Consider the following 23,721-nt stretch of genomic DNA (forward strand, 5'->3'; position numbering starts at 1 on the left):
TTAGCTTCTGAGTTTCTTTTTTGAATAGTTATAACTATTTGTAAAGATTAATACTTCCTGGCTTTTATTCTTGAAATATATCAATCTTTACAAATAGTTATAACTGATTTTAACATTAAGTCTAAAATGCTTAACATGGCCTAACAGGTCTTGCATGATCTGATCTGCTCCTACTTACCTCTCTAGTCTTAACTGGTACCATTTTTCTTTGTGCTGAGATCTAGTTCCTGAGCACACTTTTTTCTGCCTCATGGCTCCTTCTGCCTCAAATATTCTCCTACTGCTCTCAACACCTAGTTAACTCTTATCATCTTTCAGATAGTTTAACCATCACTTTCTCAGGGAATCCTTCCAAAAGCTTCTCCCCATTTCCTCTTAGTTTGGAAAAGGAAAAACAAGATGGCAATCTCAGTCTACTAGATCTCAAGACTCTTTATTAACTTACAGGGATTACTTTTAATAATAACAAAATAACTAACATTTGAGCTTTACTCTTGGGCCAGGCACATACTTCTAAGCACTTTAATATATTGGCTCATTTACTCCGTTAACTGCCCAATGAGGTAGGCACCATTATAATTTCATAGGCACACAGAAATTAACTTGCACAAGGTTACAAAGTTAGTGCCAGACCTGTGATTAAGAAAATGTCTTATTAGCATAGGGAGAAGCGGAAAGACCAATGAAAATAGCACAAAGAAAGAAGAACCAGGCTCAAATATATGTGGAACTATGCTGCATGCTAAAATCATTACAAACCAGTGTAGAAAGATCTGGCTATATATACGGGAAAAATTAATTAAGAGCTCTATACCTCACATATGTAGTCAGTTCTATTCGAAAAAGCTTCTTACGAAAGCCTGAATGTGTTCAACATGATTGATACACAAGGGAATAGTAACACAAATTCAGTGCATGCTTAAGCACTACTTCACCCATAAGCAGTGCGAGGACTAGGGTGAGGCAAGTGAGATGCCTAAGGACCCTAACAGGGAGTGCTTCCTTAAATTTTACACCCTAGGTGCCTTGCTTGTCTCACCCTAGTCCTAACTGAAACAAACACTAAATATATGTGGAAAATTTCCCAGGTACACTGAGCTGCACAGGTATGCACAAAACATACATTTTAAACATCTACCTACATTCACCATGTGTGTTATGAACCACACTCTCCACATCTGGTGTTACAACTTCTTGGCAGATTTCGGATAACCCTCCTTCTACCATTTCACAATCCCACTTCAAGCAAATCTCATCTTTTTCAAAATAAAAATACCATATTTACTGCAGTATTAATGTATTTCTTAACCATTTAACATGTGTAAAACCAAGCTACCATTTTTATTAAGTATCTTTTTTAAAAAAAAATTTAGTGAAATTTTTCACTAAAACTGAAAACTTTTTAAAGCTCTGTGCCCCAACCCTATTCTTCCCGTATGCCCTGTGGTTTTTATTGCATGATTTTGCATATAGCACAGTGATTTTTAGGTACACATGCTGCATTACAGCAGAAACTGTACAAAAATAAATTGTAGTTGGATTAAAAACATAAATGTGAAAGTGAAAATATAATTTTTTAAAAGATACAGGAGAAAATCTTCGTTACTTCAGAATATAGGAAGAGTTAAGACAAAAACCAAAAAATCTTAAAGGTAAAAGTTGATAAAATTGCGAGGCTAAAATGAAAAGCTTCTGTTCAACAAAGGCACCAAGTAAAGAAAGATATAGATTGGGAAAGATACTTATACTGCCTATAACCAACAAAGGATTAGAACATGAAAAACTCCTTTAAATTAATTTTTAAAAAAAAAGAATGAAAAAAAAGGGCAATTCACAGAACATCAGAATGGCCTCTACACATATGAGATGTTCAATCTCATTAGCAATGTGAAAAATACAAATTAACACCATACCACATCATTCTCATGAAATTGGTAAACACACAAGCACATGCACATGTGTCAATAATATTAAGTGTGGAGAAGATGTGTAGTAACTGCATCTCATAAACTACCAACTGGGGTATAAACTAGAATCCTCATTTTGGAGAGTAATTTGGCAATATTTATTAAAGATGAAGATGTGCATACCATAGAATCATGTATTGCCATTGCTAAGTTTTACCCTACAGAAACTCTTGCACATATTTACAAGAATACAACTGAAGAATACATAACGCAGCATAATTTGCAAATGGAAAATTGGAAACAAAAACCAAAACCAATATTCATTATTCCTACCAAGAAATACTACCCAAAAACTAAAATGAAAAATACTACATGTATTAACATGGATAAATCTCAAAACTGCAATGCTGAATTAAAAAATACAAGCTGCAAAAGGCTACATGTAATATAACACAAACATATTAAGATAACATAGATATGCACACACAGTACAACTATATAAAAATTTTAAGCATGCCACAAATAATATTATCCATAGATCCACGCATATATATTAAAAATATAAGTAAAGAGAATAATAATCAGTTTGTGGATGGTGGCTCCCTCTGGCAAGGGAGGGAAGGGGTTAGGATTAGGGAAACATGTACAGGGAGATTCAACTGTATCTGTAATGTTTTATTTTTTTAAACTAAGAAAAGTGTACACAGGTGTTTTGTTACATTTTTCTTTGTATTGTTTTCTGAAATATTTAATAGGACTAATATGTTTTCTATTTAATATACAATAGTTTATATATATATCTTCATATACATACACAAAATGAAATGGAGTCAAATGTACAGACTACAAATAATGTTGCAGTCAACAAAGCTGATAGATTCAGCAAATGAAAAGAAATTTCAAGCATAAAAATAGGATAAAAAATATGTACAGCAAAATGTATAAAATGCATAGCTTTAGTTTTATTTTTTAAAGTTATAATTTTCTATTACCTCATATTTATCTTTTATATTTTATATTACCTCTTCCAAATCCAACAGATGAATTTGCATTAGATTTGAACAAAAAACTTACATAAGCTTTGAAGAATTTTCTTTAGAAAAACATGGTTTGATTATTTCCAAATTGATCAAATTATGATTCTGATATATAGTAATGTATTCATTTTCAAGAAATATTTCCTTTTGGTAACTAACGCCTAGTAAGTAAGCCAGAAAAGTAAAAATGACTGGTTGACATCTCATAAGAAAAGAAAAGCACGAAGTACAGAAAGTAGAGATTATTACCTTTGATATCTGGGAAGATAATATAAGCAAAACAATCAATCAAAAAAATCCTAAAACTGACAGAAATACTGATTTTGAGCTGATCAAGCTTTAGTATCAAATATTACATTAAACTATAGACTTGCAACCATCTAAAATTCAAGTAAATACTAATGTGCAAACATCTAGATAGCCCAGAGTAGTTATTAATCACTTTACAATAAACAGACTAAGTTTCTAAACAAAGGAGTCTATACCTTAGAGATGAAACTAAAGGTGAAATATTTCTGAATAATATTGAGCCATCTGACTGTTCCCATATAAAAAGCTATGAAGCAAATGTACCAAAATATGCTCAAGATCATTTTACTTTTGACTGAGGCCTCTGGCTGTGGCTTAATCACTGTCATTCCCCTCTGTTTCAGTGGATTACAAGGGATTTTATGACAATGCCTCACACTAGGTCACGACCGATGATTCTCAAACACTAGAACATCAATATGAAAATATTTTGATCATGTTATTATCTGAGTTCAAAAATTACTAAAGAAAATTTCATGGAGATTAAAGATCTATGGTCTTCAATCAATATCTCAAGTCCTTTAAAGATGACCCACAATCCTCCAGCATGTCTCCAGTTTAGCCTTCTCTATTTCCAATAATTTGCCAGTCTCATTAAGTCTCTAGCCCATTAGGCTGAATAGACAGCCTTGCTGCTTACTTTTCAACGAAGTAAAAGCCCCAACTTTCTTACTCTTTTGTTCCACACCTTTATCATACCCGATTCCCTTATATATTGTGGAGGATATAACCCTCCTTAAATCCAAGGCTAATAATTTTTGTTCCTAGTCTTTGGATCTAATTTCCTTCTGCCTCCTTGGAGACTTAGTCATTAACAGCCCCTATCCCCTTGTTTCTCCCTGTATCTTTTCTCTCTTTTTTCAACTTAGCATATAAGAGGGGCCAACTCTTTTCCCCATTCCCCCCATATTACCTCCCAACTCACATATTCATTTCCTCTTCTATCTACCCCCATTTTTTTGACTTGTCCCTGCAGCCAAGCTTTCCTCAACCCTCACTTGCTCTTCAACCTAGCACAACAGATCTTCCTATCTCAATCGGCTCTCAAAAAGGTTCTCACTAAGTTACCAACGGCCACCCTAACAAATCCAAAGGATCCATAATTTTATTACCATATCAACGCTTTTAAAAATAATCTGTGATTCTACCTTTTTGGATGGGAGGAAAAAAAAAATATATATATATATAATATTATATATTATATCTAATAATATAATATTGTATTAATATGATAACAGTATATATTACATATAATTATATATACATATGTAATTTAACAACATTCTCTTCCTCTGTTTAAATGTTAGTATTCCACAGAGCTGCTCTCAAATTTCTTCTTCTCTCACTGTTAATACTCTCAGTGATATTGTAACTCATACCAATGATTCCAAAATTTGCATCCCGAGGCCAGTCCTCAAGTTCTTTTTTACTCATGAACAAAATAAGTATTTTCAAAGTGGGCGTACCTTTTGGTAAATGTTAGATCTTTGCCTATCAGGAACTTAGCAGAAAAGCACACCCAATAGCAATTTGTCTTCATGATTATTTTTGCTTATAAATTTTCTTATCTCCTGAAATGAGACTTAAGTAGATGTGAATTCTAAATTTACTGTAGAAAAAGTACTAGACCAGAGTTCTCTTTCTGACATTACTTGCTGTGAGGTCTTAGAGAAGTTACTCAATGCTAAACCTTTAGATTGTTCATCTTAGAAATGGAAATACATTCATTCAAAAAATATTTATTGGAGGTCTACTACATATATGCTATTCCGTATGCATTAGGTGTTAGCAAAATAGCCAAGAGCCCTATGTTCATGGAATTCAGAGTCTAGTGGAGGAAAGAGACAGTAAATAATTAAGACGTAGTAAAATACTGTAGTAAGTGCTGTGACGCACAGGGAGCTACGAAAGCATAATAAAGGGGTCCCTATTTAGAATAAAGGAAAGCCTTTTTGAAAAAATAATATTTTAGCATATGGACAGGAGTTATTTCACGAAGAATAAGATAAAAAGCTATCTAGACTGAAGGAACAGCACGTGCTAGGGCCAGAACAACTTCGGGAGTTAGGTATGCTGGAGGAGCTGACTAAATGCAGTTGGAGTTTATGACAAAGGGAGAAGAGATGCTAGATAAGGTAGGCTGGGGCCAGACTACATAGAACTTTTAAGGTAATTAAAGATTTTATCCTAAATGCAACAAAAGCCAATGAAAAATATTTAGAAGAGATATGATCTGATTTACATTTCATGATGACCACTGGCAGTATCTCACAGGATTGTTGGGAGGTTCAAATACTCATGAAATGTTTAATAAATCAAAAACGTACATAAAGTTATGAGTACTTCAATTGTATGGTGCTAAATATTCTAATGGCATCAAGAAAGACAATTTGTACTGTGGTCTGGACAGAATAATCTTCAATGGCCCCAGAGAAGCAGGGTCAATTTTAGGACCCAAAATAAATCTGAGTCAATTTTAAGACAGTCCTCAAATGCAGAAAAGCTACTGTAAGAACTAAAAAAGCCAGGTTGTAGGTTTTTTGTTGTTGTTTGGTTGTTTTGGGGGGATGGTAGTGGGGAAAGATAGGAGAGTCTCAAAAGTTGCTTAGTGTTTTTATACACACTAGAAGCAAATATAAGAAAGATATAAAGGGACAAATAAATGACAGAAATAGTCCTAAATACAAAGACACTTAAAAGCAGTACAGGGAAATGGGGAAATCCCAAAAGCTGGATTTAGAAAACCACAGAGCTAGTGAATGTATAGTTGTGTATTTTTTTTTGATTAGTACATGTTTATGCTGACAACTTTCAGATAAGCAGTTCCTTCTTAATTGCCTAATACTGACATAAATATGACGTTTATTTTTTCTAAAAAATCCTACCTTTTTCTCCTCAAAGTAGACATAATACTGTCACTCTTTTACAACTAAGAAGATACACAAAAATTTCAGCCTAATCCAATGTAGCACACTTAATCTGAGAACAACATGTGTAACTATTGTGCATAGAATTAACAGCATAAACAATTTTGGATATTAATTCACTCTATGACTAATCCTCTCATTTAATAAAATACTGTTTAAATTACATGAGTTGCAATAGTATGAACCATTTTTAATACTAAAAGAGATATTAATAGTATCTAGTATTTTATTTATTTGTTTTTTTGATGTGGACCATTTTTAAAGTCGCTATTGAATTTGTTACAATATTGCTTCTGTTTTGTTTTGGGTTTTGGCCACAAGGCATGTGGGATCTTAGCTCCCTGACCAGGGAACGAACCCGCATCCCCTGCATTGGAAGGCAAAGTCTTAACCACTGGACTGCCAGGGAAGTCCCGTATGTAGTATTTTAAATCGTTATAAACTAGATATTTCACTGAATTTTTTTAAGTACCACAAACTAAAACTCATCAGTAAAACATAACCAAAGAAAGCTATGAAGTTCTTTCAAATAAACCATCAAATAAACCAAATAATCATCCCTTTATATCTTAATTTTTAGATCTGAAGCGTTTCCAACCTATTTTCTGCTCTGCACATTAAATTCATCAGTTGGCAAGAACTAATTTTTATGACCTCTTTTTACATCTAAACTAAGAGACAAATAAAGAACTCAGGAAGGAGGCCAAGTAAGATTGGGAAAGTGAAAAGAAAACCCACAGAATCAGGGAAAATTCTGCAAATCATCTATCTGATAAGGAATTTGTATCCAGAATACATAAAGAACTCTTAAAACTCAATAATAAAGAACGAAATAACCAAATTGGAAAATAGGCAAAGGATCTAGACAGACATTTTGCCAAAGATATACAAAGGGTCATTAAGCATATATTAAAAGATGTGCAACATCATTAGCCACTATGAAAATTGAAATCAAAACCCCAATAAGATACCACTTCACATCCACCAAGATGGCTATAATCAAAAAGACAGGCAACAACAAGCACTTCAAGGATGTGGAGAAACTGGAGCCCTCATACACTGCTGGTGGCAATGGAAAATGGTGCAACTGGTTTGGAAAAGAGTCTATCAGTTCTTAAAAAGCAAACATAGAGACTTGGCAATTCCATTCCTAGGTATACACCCAAGGGAAATGAAAACTTATGTCTTGACAAAAACTTGCACACAAATGTTCATAGCAGGATTATTTGTAACAGTCAAAAATTGTGAACAACCCAAATGTCCATCAACCGATGAAGGAATAATTGAATGTGGTATATCTATACAATGGAACATTTTTTGGAAATAAAAAGAAATGAAGTACTGATACACACAACAAAATGGATGAACCTAAAAAACTTGTTAAGTGAATGAAGCCAGGCACAAAAATCACATATATGATTCTATTTACATGAAATATCCAGAAGGCAAATATACAGAACAAGAAATTAGATTAGTAGCTGCCAAAAACAGGGAGATTTGGGTAGAAAAGGGGGCAGGGGAGACTGCTAATAAGTATGAGGTTTCTTTTAGGGATGATAAAAATATTCCAAAATTGATTGTGATGATGGTTGCACAACTTTGTGGACATACCCAAATCCAGTGAATTGTACACATCAAGTGAGCAAATTGTATGATATGTGAATTATATCACTATAAAGCTCTTGTATTTAAAAAAAGAAAAAAAAAGAGAGTGAAAGGGCCATAGATCTGGATGGAATTATTACGGATGATTTTACAGAGATTGGTTTTGAAGAAAGTGAAAGTCAGGGCTTAGTAAAATGTACTGGAAATAATATGAATGATGTGTAAAGTCCTATAAGGTAGGAACACATAAAGACTTTGCAGGAAACGGGAACCACCATCTGTATCAAAGAGCTATATTAGTTAGAAATGAGACTGCTACGACTAGAATGCTAAACCAGAAAGACCTAGAAAATTCTAGAGGTTCCTCACATGGATAACTAGATGAATATGGTGTTTTACTAATATGACAAAGCTGTCACTTCTTGATTCTAATACTTTCAAGTATTCATCCCTCAAAAAATTGCTTCCATAAATGGCTATGGCTTATCACTCATAGGCAGGCAGTACAGTTTAAAATGCAGGCTTTAGAGTTGACTGCCTAGGTCAGAATCTCCGCTCTACCACTGACTGAGTCTATTACCACGTGCACTTAACTCTGTACCTCAGTTTCTGAATCTGTAAAATGAGAACACTATCACTTATTTCATACATGCAAAAAGCTCTTAACCTTATAAAAGAGTGGTAATATTTGTAATCATAGCCACAACTACACGGTACATATAAATACTTAGCTACATCTCTCCTGAGAATCAAAAGTTTCTTCTGCTTGATATCCAAAGTTATGAAAAAACATTTTCCATCTATATCAAAGATAAATCTCTTGATTAAACTGTTAAACTTTGTCAAGCTGTTATATTGCTAAATAATATAAAGCAACCCAAATTATCAGGTCTCTTTAACCATGATCATTTAACCCTTATCATTCTTTTTTTCGTTCTTCCAGTTTTATTGAGATATAATTGACATACAGCACTATATGAGTTTAAGGTATACAGCATAATGATTTCACTTACATGCATCATGAAATGATTACCACAATAAGTTTAGTGAACATCCATTATCTCATATAATACAAAATTAAATAGAAAAAAACTTTTTTCCTTATGATGAGAACTCTAAGGATTTACTCTAACAACTTTCATATATAACATACAGCACTGATAATTATATTACAATGGAATACTACTCAGCCTTAAAGAATGAAATTTTGCCATTTGCAACAACATGAATGGACGTAGAGGGTATTACGCTAAATGAAATAACTCAGACAGGACAAAAACGTATGACTTCACATATATATGGAATCTAAAAAATGAACAAACATAACAGAACAGAAAAGAGTCATAGATACAGAGAACAAACAGGTGGTTGCTAGAGGAAAGGAAGGTGGGAGGAGGAGAGAAATAGGTGAATGAGATTAAGAGGTACAAACTTCAAGCTGCAAAATAAATGAGTCACCGGTATGAAATGTACAGTGCCAGAAATATAGTCAATAATTATGTAATATCTTTGCATAGTGATAGATCACAACTAGACTTATTTTGGTGATCATTTTGAAATGTATAGAAATATCAAATCGCTATGTTCTGCAACAGGAAGTAACACAGTGATATAGCACAATTACACTACAAAAACAACCAACCAAACTCACATAAAAAGAGTGTGGTTACCAGAGGCAGGAGTGGGGGGAAGAGGAATTGGATGAAGGCAGTCAAAAGGTACAAACTTAACAGTTAGAAAATAAATACATACTAGAGATGTAATGTACAACATGATAAATATAATTATCACCCTATCATTCCTAATCTTTTTGTTTTTTACTACAGGAACTTGATGCTCTTTTTAATTTTGTCTCTAATGCTCCCAGGTTTTAACTGGCTCTCTATACTAAGTGAAGTCAGTCAGACAAAGAAAGACAACTATCAGATGATATCACTTACATGTGGAATCTAAAAACAAGGATACAAATGAACCTATTTACAAAACAGACACAGACTCACAGACATAGAGAACAAACTTATGGTTACCAAAGGGGAAAGTGTGTGCGTGTGTGTGTGTTTTGGGGGTTGGGGTGGGGGGGTAAATTAGGAGAGTTTGTGATTAAAATATACACACCACTATATATAAAACAGATAACCAACAAGGACCTACTGTATAGCACAGGGAACCATATTCAATATCTTGTAATATCTATAATGGAAAAGAATCTAAAAAAGAACGGATATATGTATAGGTATAACTGAATCACTTTGCTGTACACCTGAAACTAACACAACATTGTAAATCAACTATACTTCAATTAAAAAAAAAAAAAACTGCCTCTCTGAAACTCAGAATAGCCTGGTTTCAGAGCCACATTGGACTTACTTGTGAGAGCCTTTAACTTCTTTCACAAAGGAAGTCTTTCCTATGGCTACTTCTGCTAAACCATTTTCCTGAATCACGATTTTCCTGAACCACAAGGAATTATCACACTAATATGTGGGTCTTCTCAAAACTAAAAGGAGAGTGGAAGGGACAGTATTCTTAATTCCCTCCTCATGAAGAGGAAAAAGTAGTCATTACCTTCCTTTTCTTTTTGGAGAGCTATAAAGAAACCATGCAGAATCTTACCGACAGAAGCAGTATTCTAGGCATAACCAAATATAGGTTAATCCTACAGAGGTTTTCTGCCTTATATTAGAATCTGAGCTTCTTCTTTTTGAGGCGCTATTCTTGATTGTTCCCTCAGATACATCATCTTAATCTGTATCCAAAACTGAGGTCACTTACTACCAATCAGTCTTATTCTAGGTTCCTTCAGTAGTGGCTTCTGTGTAAACTGGAAAACTGTGTAAACTGTAAAAGTTGAAAGGAACTACATTCCCTTTGTTTAAAGAATAGATGGTGAAAGAATCTGGGAAAACGACTTCAAAGGAATAAATATAAGATACAGAGTGTGAATTACACTAGTAACTAAGGAAATGAAAATAAGAGGCATAAACCAGGCTGACATTACGCAGGGAAGGAAAAACTAGTAATTGCTGAAAAATTCTATATGGAGACTAAGAAGAAACAGTTCACTGCCTTATGAAATACTGTTTGAATTACATTTAAGTAGTGACAGCACAAAACATTTATTTATTTATTTATTTATTTATGGCTGTGTTGGGTCTTTGTTTCTGTGCGAGGGCTTTCTCTAGTTGTGGCAAGTGGGGGCCACTCTTCATCGCGGTGCGCAGGCCTCTCACTGTCGCAGCCTCTCTTGTTGCGGAGCACAGGCTCCAGACGCGCAGGCTTAGTAATTGTGGCTCACGGGCCTAGTTGCTCCGCGGCATGTGGGATCTTCCCAGGCCAGGGCTCGAACCCGTGTCCCCTGCATTGGCAGGCAGATTCTCAACCACTGCGCCACCAGGGACGCCCCAGCACAAAACATTTTTAATACTAAGGAGATACTGGTAGGATTTAGTATTCTAAATCATTATAAGCCAGGTATTTAAATAATATTTGAAAAACCAGCTCTGAAATCATCACACACCCATAAAATGAGGTAAATAAGAGCACTTGCTCTTATTATATGGTTGCACATGTATAAAGCATTTAGAATAGTGGCTGGAACAGAGTAAGCATTCAATAAAGGTTCACTAGTGGTGGTATTATCACCTGTGAACCACATGCAAACCAACTGATTTCTCTGAGCTCAAACTTCTCATCTATAAGAAAGGAATATAAGTACATACTTTGATCCTTATTTTGAGACTCCAACCAGATAATGCATGTAAACACCTCCACCAGTAGTTCTCAACCTTCCCTTTATCTCCCTGCCAATATATCTGATGGTGTTTCAATTCACTTTTATAATAATCATGGTTTTTTTGTAAAGTGATTCTCAAAGTGAGGGAAAGAAAAATCACTCTAAACTCATGTAATAAAACAAATATATCTAATGACTAACATGGCAAAATTGATTTTATTAGCAGTGATGTTACATGGACTGTCAGTTTTCAGGAAGATGTTAAAGAGGTATCAATATGGTTATGTACCTTCCACTGTCTTAATTCAAATGTGCTTTGACTTTGAAAATTCACAAATAGTTGGTAAACATGGAACATAAAATACCAAACTTTCACATTTGCATTTTCTGTGTTGGGCTGTTCCTATGGATTCTTAGTTGAAAAAAAGTCTTGTGTATTTGTGGTTTATTGTAAACCAAACACTTTTAAAATATGGGCAAAGTACTAAAACAAAATATCCTACAAGTTCTTCCTATCTGCTTGATATGTTGTTTCTGTAAAACTATATGAAAAAGGGCCATATGGCCTCTAACAATCGCTTATGATTACTGATAAACAATTAAAACTCCAAATCTAAATAATACACAATCCCAGTTTCTTTTGTTTAAATGTACTTTTGGATCAAAATAATATTTATTCCACATATTCAGTAAATAACCTATTAATCTTTAAACATATTTTAATTTCCAAAAGCAAGATGTTAAGATTTTCTACCATATCTAAACTGAACAGTCACAAGAAACAAGTGTGGGATAAAATGGAAGAATTCTGCTGCTAAATATAAAATAGACTCCATTTAAAGAGAAAAGAATGTCCATTTTTAAAAAAAAGTGGAACACTTTAAAATGCATCTTTAAAATAAAAGACAGCGTAGAACAATAATTTTAAAGCCTGAATTAAAGCCCCAGACTTAGGTTCAAATCTCAGATACATCAATGTGTGAACACCTCTTTGAGCCTATCCGGGTGAATTCCTATTCTGGCAAATGTGAATTAGAGCACATTCACATTCTAGTACCCTAGAATTGTGGTGATGAGTAAATAAGTTAACATATGTAAGTACTTCAACAATACCTAGCACAGTGTTTTTAAATGTAATATGATAGGTCATAGCCTGACAATTTTTTTCTTATTATACTTTCATGCAAGCAAGATTAATAACTGTCACAAAACTATTTTCCAAAAAGAACATCTAGTTAATACCTTGTACGTGCTAATAAAAAAAATGGTATGATTTAGGAAAAAATAAAGCCTGAATGTCACTAAGTAGATGAATGAAATCACTGACTAAAGCTCTGGATCTTCTGGGCCAAATAGGGTACATTAATCTTGGCTTCACTAACAACTTACAAGTGATTTTAAAACTTATGAAAACAATTAAATTAGGAAAAATTGCTTTTCTCGATTTTAAGCAACTAAAATGTGAAAAATACACTTTAATGTCCCTATTTCTGTCCTTATTTTCATCAATTTACCAACACTAAAAAACAGTTTTGCTTTCTGGTTTCATTTCCTGCAAATGATGTAATATATACCCTATTTCAGTGGTAAACACTTTGCTACAACTAAAGTTAACCGTAACAGTAATGTAAAAACTTCTCAACAAGTACACACTAAACAATTTGGAGTTCATATTGATTAATATTGTCCATTTACATTATTAACTGATTTTTTGACTTACGATTATTTTCTGTTAGTGTAAATCAAAGTTGCAAAAACATAAGGGACCATATAAAATAAAGCCTCCAGGACTTCTAAGTAAAAGAGTAGAAATGGAAGGAAAGCTCTGAAATTGAAATTAGTGTCTCTCCTATCTAAAAACCTGACTGATGTGATTCCTTGGCAGTTTATTGAGACAAAAACATCATACATATTTTAAATGACTCTAAATGCAAATTAAAGCTACTCTCCAAAGTTACCTTAAACCTACTAGAGTTATTTTATTAGGGTTTATATAAAAATGACATGCAAAATTTAATTTGTAAAGTTAGCTTTGAACATACTTGAACATAAAAATTAGTGAAAATGATTGGTAGATGAATAACATTTAATAAAATGGGGAAATAAAGCAGTGATTTTGGTGATTTGTAGTCATCTGTTTATTTACTCATAATAAATCTATTTTAAAAGAAATCTCCAAAGAGAGTATTCCATAACCCACAACATGCCTTTGTACATTTGTACATTTATTCATTTAACTATCATCCCCTTCAATAGGTTCCTCCATCCCTAACATACTTACATGCAGTGAACTTTAAACAAATTTTCCTTTTATCTTATCAGGAGAAACTACCATGTATCTGAAAATTAAGTTATCTTTCATTCATCCTAAGCTAAACAGTTCTAGTTCCTTTATTCTTCCTCTATAGTTTCTAAATTCTAACAGTCTTGTTCATGGTTTTCTGAATCTCTCCTTGGAGCTGAACACAGATCAAGAAACAGCATACAAGACCACTGCTTTACTCCATCTAATGCAGATCTGTGTTACTTTTATTTATTATTTATTTATTATTTTTATTTTTGGCTGTGTTGGGTCTTCGTTTCTGTGCGAGGGCTTTCTCCAGTTGCGGCGAGTGGGGGCCACTCTTCCTTGCGGTGCGCGGGCCTCTCACTATCGCGGCCTCTCCTGTTGCGGAGCAGAGGCTCCTGACGCTCAGGCTCAGCAGTTGTGGCTCATGGGCCCAGTTGCTCCGTGGCATGTGGGATCTTCCCAGACCAGGGCTCGAACCCGTGTCCCCTGCCTTGGCAGGCGGATTCTCAACCACTGCGCCACCAGGGAAGCCCCCTGTGTTACTTTTATACCCAACCTTTTTAAGAGGTACAACTCTCTTGCATCAATTTTGACATTGCTGTCACTATGAAGTCTAATACCAAACATATCATAAGGTTTGTTTCTCCTCATCTCAGACATGTGTAACTTATTTTCATTTCTAGAAGGTTAGCTTCCAGATAAAAATCATTCACTATTTACAAATAAACAGAAATTCATGTAGAAGCAAATTTCTATCCTTGCCCAGGTGTTAGCATTAATTACCAGAGTACTAAGAGGCAGTCCTTATCTGCAAAGTGCTCACAACCTAATTAATGAACTTTATTCATCTGCATGCATTTCATTATAACATCAAACATTAGTATTAAAATTTCAAAAATAAACGCATGGTAAACCTACCATTTTTTCTCAATAGTCCAATCAGTCTTTCCAAGATAGTTATATACATATACCAAGACAATGTTCCATTTGCATATGGCCCATTTCAGCTATAAAATAACAAACAGGATTTGCCCAAATACCCATAAATGACTAATCGAAAGATTTTTTTAAGACCTTAAAAAGACAAATAACTTTTTAACAAGTTTTAATGAATTCCAAAAACATGAACCCAAGTTACAACTAAATTATTAAATATCTTTACTAATTCTGTACTCATGAATACATTATCAAATTTGTACTTACGAAATTATTCTCCTTAAAACTCTGAATCAAACTTTTGTTAATTCCTTTTTTGACAGGTTTCACCTGCTAATTCCAAGAAAACTGGCTCGCATATAAACCAAACTATATAGTTTCTGCAGTATCCCAGTACCATCTTTTTCCTGCATATTTTTTCTTTAAATAAGAGGGGAAATCAATTGTGAGGATAAAAATTTGCACATTCTGCTCTTACCTAAGTATCTGGGCCTCAGTTTCCTTTTCTTTAAAATGGAAGCACCGAAACGACTCAAATTTATGGACTTCCTGTATTTACTCTTTTAAATAGATCTTTTAAAACTTTGTAACTTTGTTAAAAAATAAAAATGCTAAACTTTAACGTTTAGTGCTCACAATACTCATATTGCTCCCATCATCCTGTAGTATCAACACCGCCAATTATTACTCAGTATATCAAAACCACAACAACATTAAAGAGAATACCCCTATAAATAATATCTATATATTAAATTGTAGATTTCTATTTTGTGGAAATCCACATTTATCTTTTTATGAGGTGGTAATAGGCAAGGTAAATTAAGAATTTTAAAGTGTTCTTTAACAAACAATAAGACGCAAGGATAGATTTCATCTTTAACAATCCACAGGCCAAGGTAAACATAAATGTCCTAGGAAATGTCCAATTTCCCCACAGTAATACACATCTTAGGAACACTGCCACATGAACAATAATTATTAAATATTTTTTGCTGTAATGAAACAAGTATATGTTTACACCCTCGGGGATTTTTATCATATAAACATAGTATGCAGCCTAACAAAGTAGGAAAAAAGTACCAAGACTTAGACCAAAGTACTTAAATTCAAGTCCCAAGTCTGCCATCTACTAGCTTACTTGAAAATGATTCTAATACCACAGCATTTTATCAGAAATGGCGGTGATAAGAAGGTAACTAAAATTTAATGTTATCTCATAAATAGAAAATCTTTTAGAATATTTCATTGAAACAGGATAAATCCCTATAATGAAATTATTCTGTCCATTTCACAGATGAAGGTACTGAGGTGCAATGATTTAAAGTAACTTTCCTCAAAGCCATACTGCAAGCTAAGTGGTGAAAAGGTAACCTAATTGGGGTCTAAATCTTATGTTCCTTCCACTAAGCCATATCGAGTAAATGAAAAAACACTCTGTAAATTATATACCACTGTTATGGTGACGATGAGAAGTGAAAATAATTTTTATTATAATAAAGAAGCGCATTATCCTTCCTAATAAAGCAGAGCACTTTATGTTACATATTCACATACTGAAGTTATTCTGAATACCACTTGATACGGCCCACAAATATTAAAATCTCCAAATACTTCCTTCAGTATTTTAAGTATATCCTTTCGTATTTTACAAGTTTGAACGTTAACAAGTGACTTAAGCCTCAAGTGGACTTATCTACTTTTTGCAGGCCTGCGTTATCCTTCAAACAGGAGGGAAGAGCTGCACTTCTAAGAGAAACGCTGCCGGCGTCTATCAAGCCTCCACTAAGGCACAAGACCACGTGGTACCACTCAGAAGCCTAAGGTTCCGTACTCCCCTCCCTCCTTTTGACAAGGAACTAGGAACTAAGGTTCCTTTCTCTTAAGTGGCGCCCTGACACATGCCACCTGTGTAGTACGAACCGCAAACATCCTGCAGCCGGCCTCCCGGAAGAATACGAGAATCAGAATAGGGAACTTGGATGCCGACAATGCCGGGAAAAGAAATGACTACAGAAGTAAAGAGGATGAGATCCTGATCAGCTGCGGGACCAGGACCTGTCAAACATTAAGATACTCACACCGACGAGTGTAACCTATCGTTCGGGAAGGCCTGGGGTGGGAGCGGCACTACCAGAGGAAGAAGGACGAAGAGAACTGCACGAGCTGCCGGCGCCACCGCCGCTCCCCGCAAGCCTCTTAGCATGCCCCGGCGAGCCACGAACCCTGGCCCTCATTTCGGGTCCAATCTTTGCCCCAACCTTTCGGGAGCGGCCAAAATCCTGCTGCCCGAGGCGGCCGCCGCCGGACCTGCCCGCACCTGTCACCACCGAGACACCAGCCCGCAGTTCCCGCCCAGTTCTCCACCACCCTCGGGCAACCGCAGCCACCTCAACCCCTTTCCCTCACCAGGTGTCCCCTTTCCGGAGCGAGGTTTTGAGCAGCGTCGCGATGTCAGACCGCTGGATGTCTAAATCCGCCGCTCCGCCTTCCGCCATCTTCTTCCACTAGCGGTAGCGGAGGCGGCAGCGACGGCGGCGGCACGCCCCAGAGCATTGTGGGAATGGCGTCCCGCGGCCCCTCCCAGTCGGCAGGTCGAAACCAAAAGAGACGTAAGGTTGGGGGGGGTGCACCTCCGGAGAAGCGTTGGCCCCGGGCGGAGTGAGTCCGCCGCAGTGGTCTGCTGCCCCCCATCGGCTCCCGCCCGTCCAGCAGCTCGCCTCGGCCTCCTCCGGCCCGGGACCGCCTGGTTTTAACTCTCGTCTGCGGGGCTTCGGTCGTCTCGCGCTTGAGCGGTGCCACCGCCCCGTCCATCCTTAACTTCTGCCTTCCCCTCCCTCTTTCCCACAGACGCCTGAAAATCCTTATTTGCGCATTCACTCACGCTTGAGGGTGGGGCGGGGGGCGTGGGGACGGCTAAAATATGGCAGAAAATTTTTAACAGGTCCGTGACTCGAGTGTTTTCGTTGCGAGTCGCAGAACCTAAACTCGGTGAATATGGGGCCAAACAGAGAGCAATCCGAAACCGAACGCTTAGCCGCAGTGCGCTGCCTGGGCTCTTTCTTGCGCTTGTACTCCCGCTGTAGGTGGAGACCTTTTACAGGTTCTTTGTGACGCCTCCCCAGGCACACCCAGATAGCTAAGCTGCAGTGAAAAACACGTTCCAGTTCCTCGGTGAACAGACTGTAAAATATGAATCGAATAATGCCAGGTACTAAAGGGGAAAAACCGGGCGAGAAACCCATTCTCCTAGGTGTTAGGAAGTAACATTTTCTTAGGCACACCTTCGCATGGTGTGTGCACCTGAAAGTAGATAATATCAGCTGTTATTTGAAGCCAGTTGTGTTATAAATGGGAAAATCGGGTTTCTCAAAAATCAAATGCCAACGTCACACGGTAAGTGAAGAGGCAATCCAGCTTCCAAAGCCCACTGGCTATCTATACACTATAGTACACTAGTTACCACTCCGTATGAAAGCCTAAACTAAGATGTAAACTGAGCTGCACTAGAGTCATAAAACAACCCCCCAAAAACCTTTGTACAACTAGCGGCTAGCACAATGCTGCCTAACATATAAGAACCACCCAAATATGTGTTTCCTAAATGAATTGTGGCAAAACTGCTTAAGTAATTCCAAGAATGAAGATGTACGGAGATTTGACTTTAAGTTAACACGTGATGTGAAAAGACTAAACGATGGATAAGAATTCCTGCATGATCTCTCTTGTTTACTCATTTTCAACCTCTACCCTAACTCATTTGGTGGGGATGCAGTAAATGGGTGTAATATGCTACTAAGAAGTGCTAAACCCTTCCAAGGGTAGTGTATGTTGGCATTGTAATTTGTGTGTATCAGCATTATTACTGCTTATTTTCTTTGAAATAATACTATTTTGTATTATCGTATCATCCTTGATTTGAAATTCTGAAAACAGCTTCCAATTACTGCTATTTCTTATACTATTTGACTCTTGACAAGTTAAAAATTAGAGTTTGTTGAACTATGAGTACCATCCAAGGGTTACGTTTCCCTCCTTTCCCACCCAACCTCTGAAAGAGAACTAAGTAGTTTTCCAGAGAAAGGCAGCATGATATGGGAAGAATAGTGGAGTCATGTGAACATGAGTTCAAACCTCATCTCAACCTCTAGCTACAAAGTATTTAACTTAGAGTTTAGTCATTAAATTGGGAATAACAGTACCTATGTTAAAGAATTTTTATAAAGATTAAATGAAACAATGTGTGTTTATTACTTGGGACATAGTAGCCAATCAATAAACACTAATGTTCACTATTGACAGGATGAATTGTAATAGTGTGTAAATTATATCTCAATAAAGCTGTTGGAAAAAAAGTTATGGACTTTGAAGGCAAACATACTCTCCATCATTTTATAAACATAACATAATTGAGAAGTGATGCCTCATGCACACTCTGCTGTCCAATTTCCTTTCAAAGAAAGTGCATTTTTGATATGTTGAAGTCTGTAGCCATGCAAAAAATGAAATAACCTTTTCTTCATTTGCACCATGTTCAAGGCAATGACTTAATTGGATATAGATGTGTAAGTTCAATGTCAATTTGAATTATATGTCAGATTTATGAGGTCATTTTGTAGACCTAACTAGTTGCCTTCAGAGTCAAGAAAGAAATAATAGTCATAGTATTTTATTTAACAAGCACTTATAAAGTGCCAAACCAGGTTCTAAACACTTTGAAGTATTAGCTTGATCCTCATAACAACTGCATGAGGCAGGTATTATTATTATTCCCATTCTGTAGATGAGGAATTGAGGCAAGTGGCAGAACCCAAATTTGAAACCAAACAGTCTAGCTCCAGAATCTAGAAGTTTTGAGTAAGCTTTTATTTTTCTACTGACCTTCATGATCTTGATTATAGCAATCAACTTTCTAGTGACTTCAGTTTACTAATTTATGGAAATTCTGCTTATTTTACTTATGCTTCTTCTACTCTCAATTATGAAGAGAAATAAGATATTGTTTATAAATACTAAATTGGTTAAGGTCCACTACTGAATATTTTCTCTACTGAATAACTAAGTAGATAATTGATGAGAAATGTTACTTTCCCTTGAATCACACAGATAATTGAATATAAGCCAGGGGTTACATCAGCTTGTTTGGAATGAGTATCTTCATTGATGCTTCCCTTAGTTAATTTTATAAAAATGTAATATTTACTTGGTGATTGCCATTGCCTTCTCAGACTCTGCACCTTTCTTGTCCATTAAAAATTTAACCTAGGGCTTTGAATAGGGAAAGGGGGTATGCTGGGTACTTTAGAAATTAGGCTTGATATGAATAAAGTGCACCTTACATGAAGGCAGGATTCCTTCATCTTCAAGTAATTTCCTCTCTGCTCACCGATGTTTAAATGATCCCTTTCAGAAAGGTTCTTGTATCCTACAAGTAAAAGATAGGACTTCAAATGTCAACAGTCCAGAAGAGTAAGTCTTAAAACTAAGGTGTTAAATGAGAGCTGGTTTTCAGCCTGAGATGGACCAGAGAAAGAAGAAAAAGCACTGCATTTTTTAAAAAATAGAGCTGAATGCAAGAAAGTACAAAGAATTCCAAGAGGAGCTTTGCATACTTCACAATTTTGTTTGGTGCTGGCTACATGAGCCTAAGGAAAAATCTGCTAGAATCAGCACATCCCCTAAAGGAACAATGATTGATGACCTAGCTGTCTTTATGTCTCAACACTTCCTATCTCAGGTCTTCAGGAACCACTGTTTCACTTTTTCCTTCTTCCTTGTCCTTCCTCTACAGTTATTCCCTCCAATAACGCCCCACTCCCCCATGCCTGTTCAACTGTCTAAACCCTTCATTCTTTTCTCTTTTGTAATTTTATAACTCCCTTTTCGCTTTACTAGCTCTCTGGACAGCTAAAAGGCAGTGGAAAGGCGGGGGAGTAGTGCAAACACCAAAACAGCATGTAGTAATGTGCTTAATCTGTTAATGATATTTTTAAACTTGAGATATAAATAAAAATTGTAAGTGCCACGATGCAGTTTTTAAAACTTAAAAAAAAAAAAAAAAACCACAGAGGCTTCTTATTTCAGATAAATGTTAGGTCCTGATAAAGAGAAAGAAAAAGTAGTGAAATGAATACAGTGTCTTAGAAAAAGGGCCAGTATACTTGGATTTTGACTCTGGCTCAGTGCCACTAACTAGCTGGGTCACCTTGGCCAAGTTATTTAATCTCTGTGAACATTTGTTTTCTAATTAAAAATAAGGTGATTAGACTCTTTTGGGGCTGAAACTCAAATGCTTGCAAGGGTTCAATATAGCTAATGTAAATGGGCAAAGAAAAACTGTTATAAGACAGTAAGGAGTCGCGGGAACTCTAATGAACGATCTGCCCTAACTAAAGTTACTTAAATTAAAAAAATTAGAACAAACAAAATTATACCTTCTACCCTAAAGGACCTAGAAAGTTTAATTTTAACATGGGCATGAAGTCTGCTAATGAGTTAATCTGAGCTGCTACTTTTTATTCTCTATTTTGGAGGCGTACACAAAATGCTGTGAAAGCTGACACTACTCTGAAGACTGATGGCAATCTATAGTAGATACTAAATGATCAGAGAACTAAATTGAATTGAATCAATAAACAAATCGAATAGTCTTATAGGTCTAGAATTATAGCAAAAAAATTCTTAAGACATAGTATATTCTGTGGGTCCTAGATATTTCAAAATGAAATGTACCTGTATGGTGGGAAACTTTTACAAGAAAAGACTCCGGTTATCCTATCCAATCAAGAGTAATATAGATTAAATCAAGGTTGATAGGAGGGAAATCTGCCTGTTTTATTTTTTCTTTATTTGTTGCTTATATGTATTGACAGATTAAAGGTTGAATATGTTATTATATTTATATATAGACTTCAAGGTTGATAAAGAACCACTTCATGAAAAAATAGAAATGCTAAGCAGCTTCTGGGTCCTTTTCCCAAGCTTCATAATAATAGATGGACTTTAGAAAGCTAAATCATTTCAAACATGCTGATCTTTTGTTTTAAAGGACAGGTTAAATTAAACAAAATATTGCTCTTAACATTATATACTTGATCATACTTACATCAGTTTTGTGCACGAGTTTAAAAATGTTTTCTTTTATGCCCATGGGTCTTAGAAATCTACACATCCAAAGTGAGGTAGAGACTTGTGTAATGATCCAGTGATTCTTCAACTATATAGATTCCAGAGAGATTAACTTTGTTTCCTCCCAAGAGAGGACTGAATTATTCAGATTTTCTGTTTGAACAATCCTTCTCTTCATTTTGGCTTAGATAGGAAAAAGATTTAAACTGCTTACACAGAGGTTTAGAACAATATAATAGCAGGTCTTAAAGAATACATCTGTGTTCTGGGAGTGATATAAACATTGTATGAGGAATTTTTCATGATGTTGTCTTCCAGGTATCTCTAAGCAATAGGGGCACTACAGACCACATGGACGGTTTAGTCAAGTTAGAAGACATCAACAATGAAGGTAAAACAAGTCTAGTGATTTTATAAAAATATTTACTATCACTTTTTGTTGCTAGCCAGTATGCTTCTGTCTAGGCCCTTTGAACTATGTCAGTTGTGCATTTCTAAAATTATTAGTGGCCCAAGACTACTATGTAATACATTGGATGTGATTTGTTTAGCATGAGGAATTCATGATATGTGCAGGAAATAACAATATACCTCCACATATAACTTGATTTACTTAATGTTTATGGAAATTTAATACAACATAGTGGAAAAATTATATATCTTAGAAAGACCTATATTTGAATGACCCACTCTGCTACTTACTAGTTCTGTGATACTGGAAACTTTAGTTTCCTCATCTGTGAAATGGGAATAATAGACTTCTTTTATAGCATTCAGTCAAAAAGAGAATGAAGTAATGAATGTGAAGCTCATAATAGAGCTCAATATATAGTAGCACTTATTACTTACGAAATATCTGTCCCTCTTAGACTGGGGCAGATACTAAATTTGAATGTTTAAACAAATTCATTAAGATCACAAAGCTGCTATGCAGTAATATAAACAATTCTGTTAAAATTAGTAGTATCCTATGTCAAAGACACCCAATCATTAAAGGGGCCGAGAAGGATAATATTAAAAGTCCAGCTTTACTCACAGTCTTTTCTGTGAAGGTGTTCTTAAGGGTAAAACAATGTACTTGGAAGCCAATAGTGGAACATGATACAAAAATATTTCCGTATGATTATGAATGTCCTCTAATTATAAACATAGATACATAATAGATCAAATACATGTGTTATAGTCATCTTACCTGTGGACCGAGACTGACAGCACAGAAGGCAGAGTAGTGGCTCCCCAAAGATGTCCATGTCCTAATCCTGGAACCTGTGAATATGTTACCTTATGTGGCAACATGGCAAAAGGGACTTTGTTGATTTGATTAAGGTTGAGGACCCTGAGATGGGGAGATTATCTTGCATTATCCAGTTGGGTCCAAACTAGTCACATGAATCTACCTCTGACCACAGCCAGAAACTTTCCTGGCTGTGGTCAGAGGTAGATATGACAACGGAGGAACAGCTTTGAAGATAGAATAAAGGGGCCATGAACCAAGGAATGCAGATGGCATCTAGAAGCTGGAAAAGGCAAGGAAATGAAGTCTCCAGAAAGGAAGACTGCCTTGATTTTAGCTCAGTGAAATCTGTATTCCACTTCTAACCAATAGAAATGTAAGATAAAACATGTGTGTTGTTTCAAGCCACTAAGTTTGTGGTAACTTGTTACAGTAGCAATAGAAAGCTAATACAGATAGGCAGTAGAACAGCCTATCTTGAGGAAATTAAGACAAAGCAAAATATTTTCAGACTTAAAATTGACCACTGTATCCACCTACTGTAGCACTACACAGATATGTTATGTCATGGATAACAAGAAATTGGGCTCAATAAGATATATTCTCTGGACTGCTGGT

The 23,721-nt window shown here is 35.6% G+C and overlaps 2 protein-coding genes across 11 annotated transcripts in view; one reads left to right on the forward strand and one right to left on the reverse strand.

Annotated features, from left to right (window-relative positions):
- The window catches only part of USP15 (ubiquitin specific peptidase 15), a 119,928-nt gene extending 102,605 nt beyond the window's left edge, over positions 1–17,323 (reverse strand). For 4 of the 7 annotated variants that reach the window (XR_014252874.1, XM_082422712.1, XM_082422710.1 and 1 more), the window contains exon 1: positions 17,151–17,287. Coding sequence is in view for 6 of the 7 variants with exons in the window: in XM_082422712.1 (XP_082278838.1) it covers positions 17,151–17,239 (89 nt within the window). In the remaining variant the exon portion in view is untranslated. Of the gene's footprint in view, positions 1–17,150 lie in introns of all 7 variants that reach the window. The other 3 variants (XM_082422718.1, XM_082422711.1, XM_082422717.1) reach the window with 2 other exon arrangements.
- A 369-nt stretch (positions 17,324–17,692) lies between these two features.
- Positions 17,693–23,721, forward strand: part of TAFA2 (TAFA chemokine like family member 2) — a 588,983-nt gene continuing 582,954 nt past the window's right edge. For 2 of the 4 annotated variants that reach the window (XM_082422925.1, XM_082422922.1), the window contains exon 1: positions 17,693–22,260. Coding sequence is in view for 2 of the 4 variants with exons in the window: in XM_082422926.1 (XP_082279052.1) it covers positions 22,221–22,260 (40 nt within the window). In the remaining 2 variants the exon portion in view is untranslated. The remainder of the gene's footprint in view (positions 22,261–23,721) is intronic. The other 2 variants (XM_082422926.1, XM_082422927.1) reach the window with 2 other exon arrangements.

The sequence above is a fragment of the Balaenoptera physalus genome, assembly GCF_965194825.1.
Source record: "Balaenoptera physalus genome assembly, chromosome: 13".
Classification (NCBI taxonomy): domain Eukaryota; kingdom Metazoa; phylum Chordata; class Mammalia; order Artiodactyla; family Balaenopteridae; genus Balaenoptera; species Balaenoptera physalus.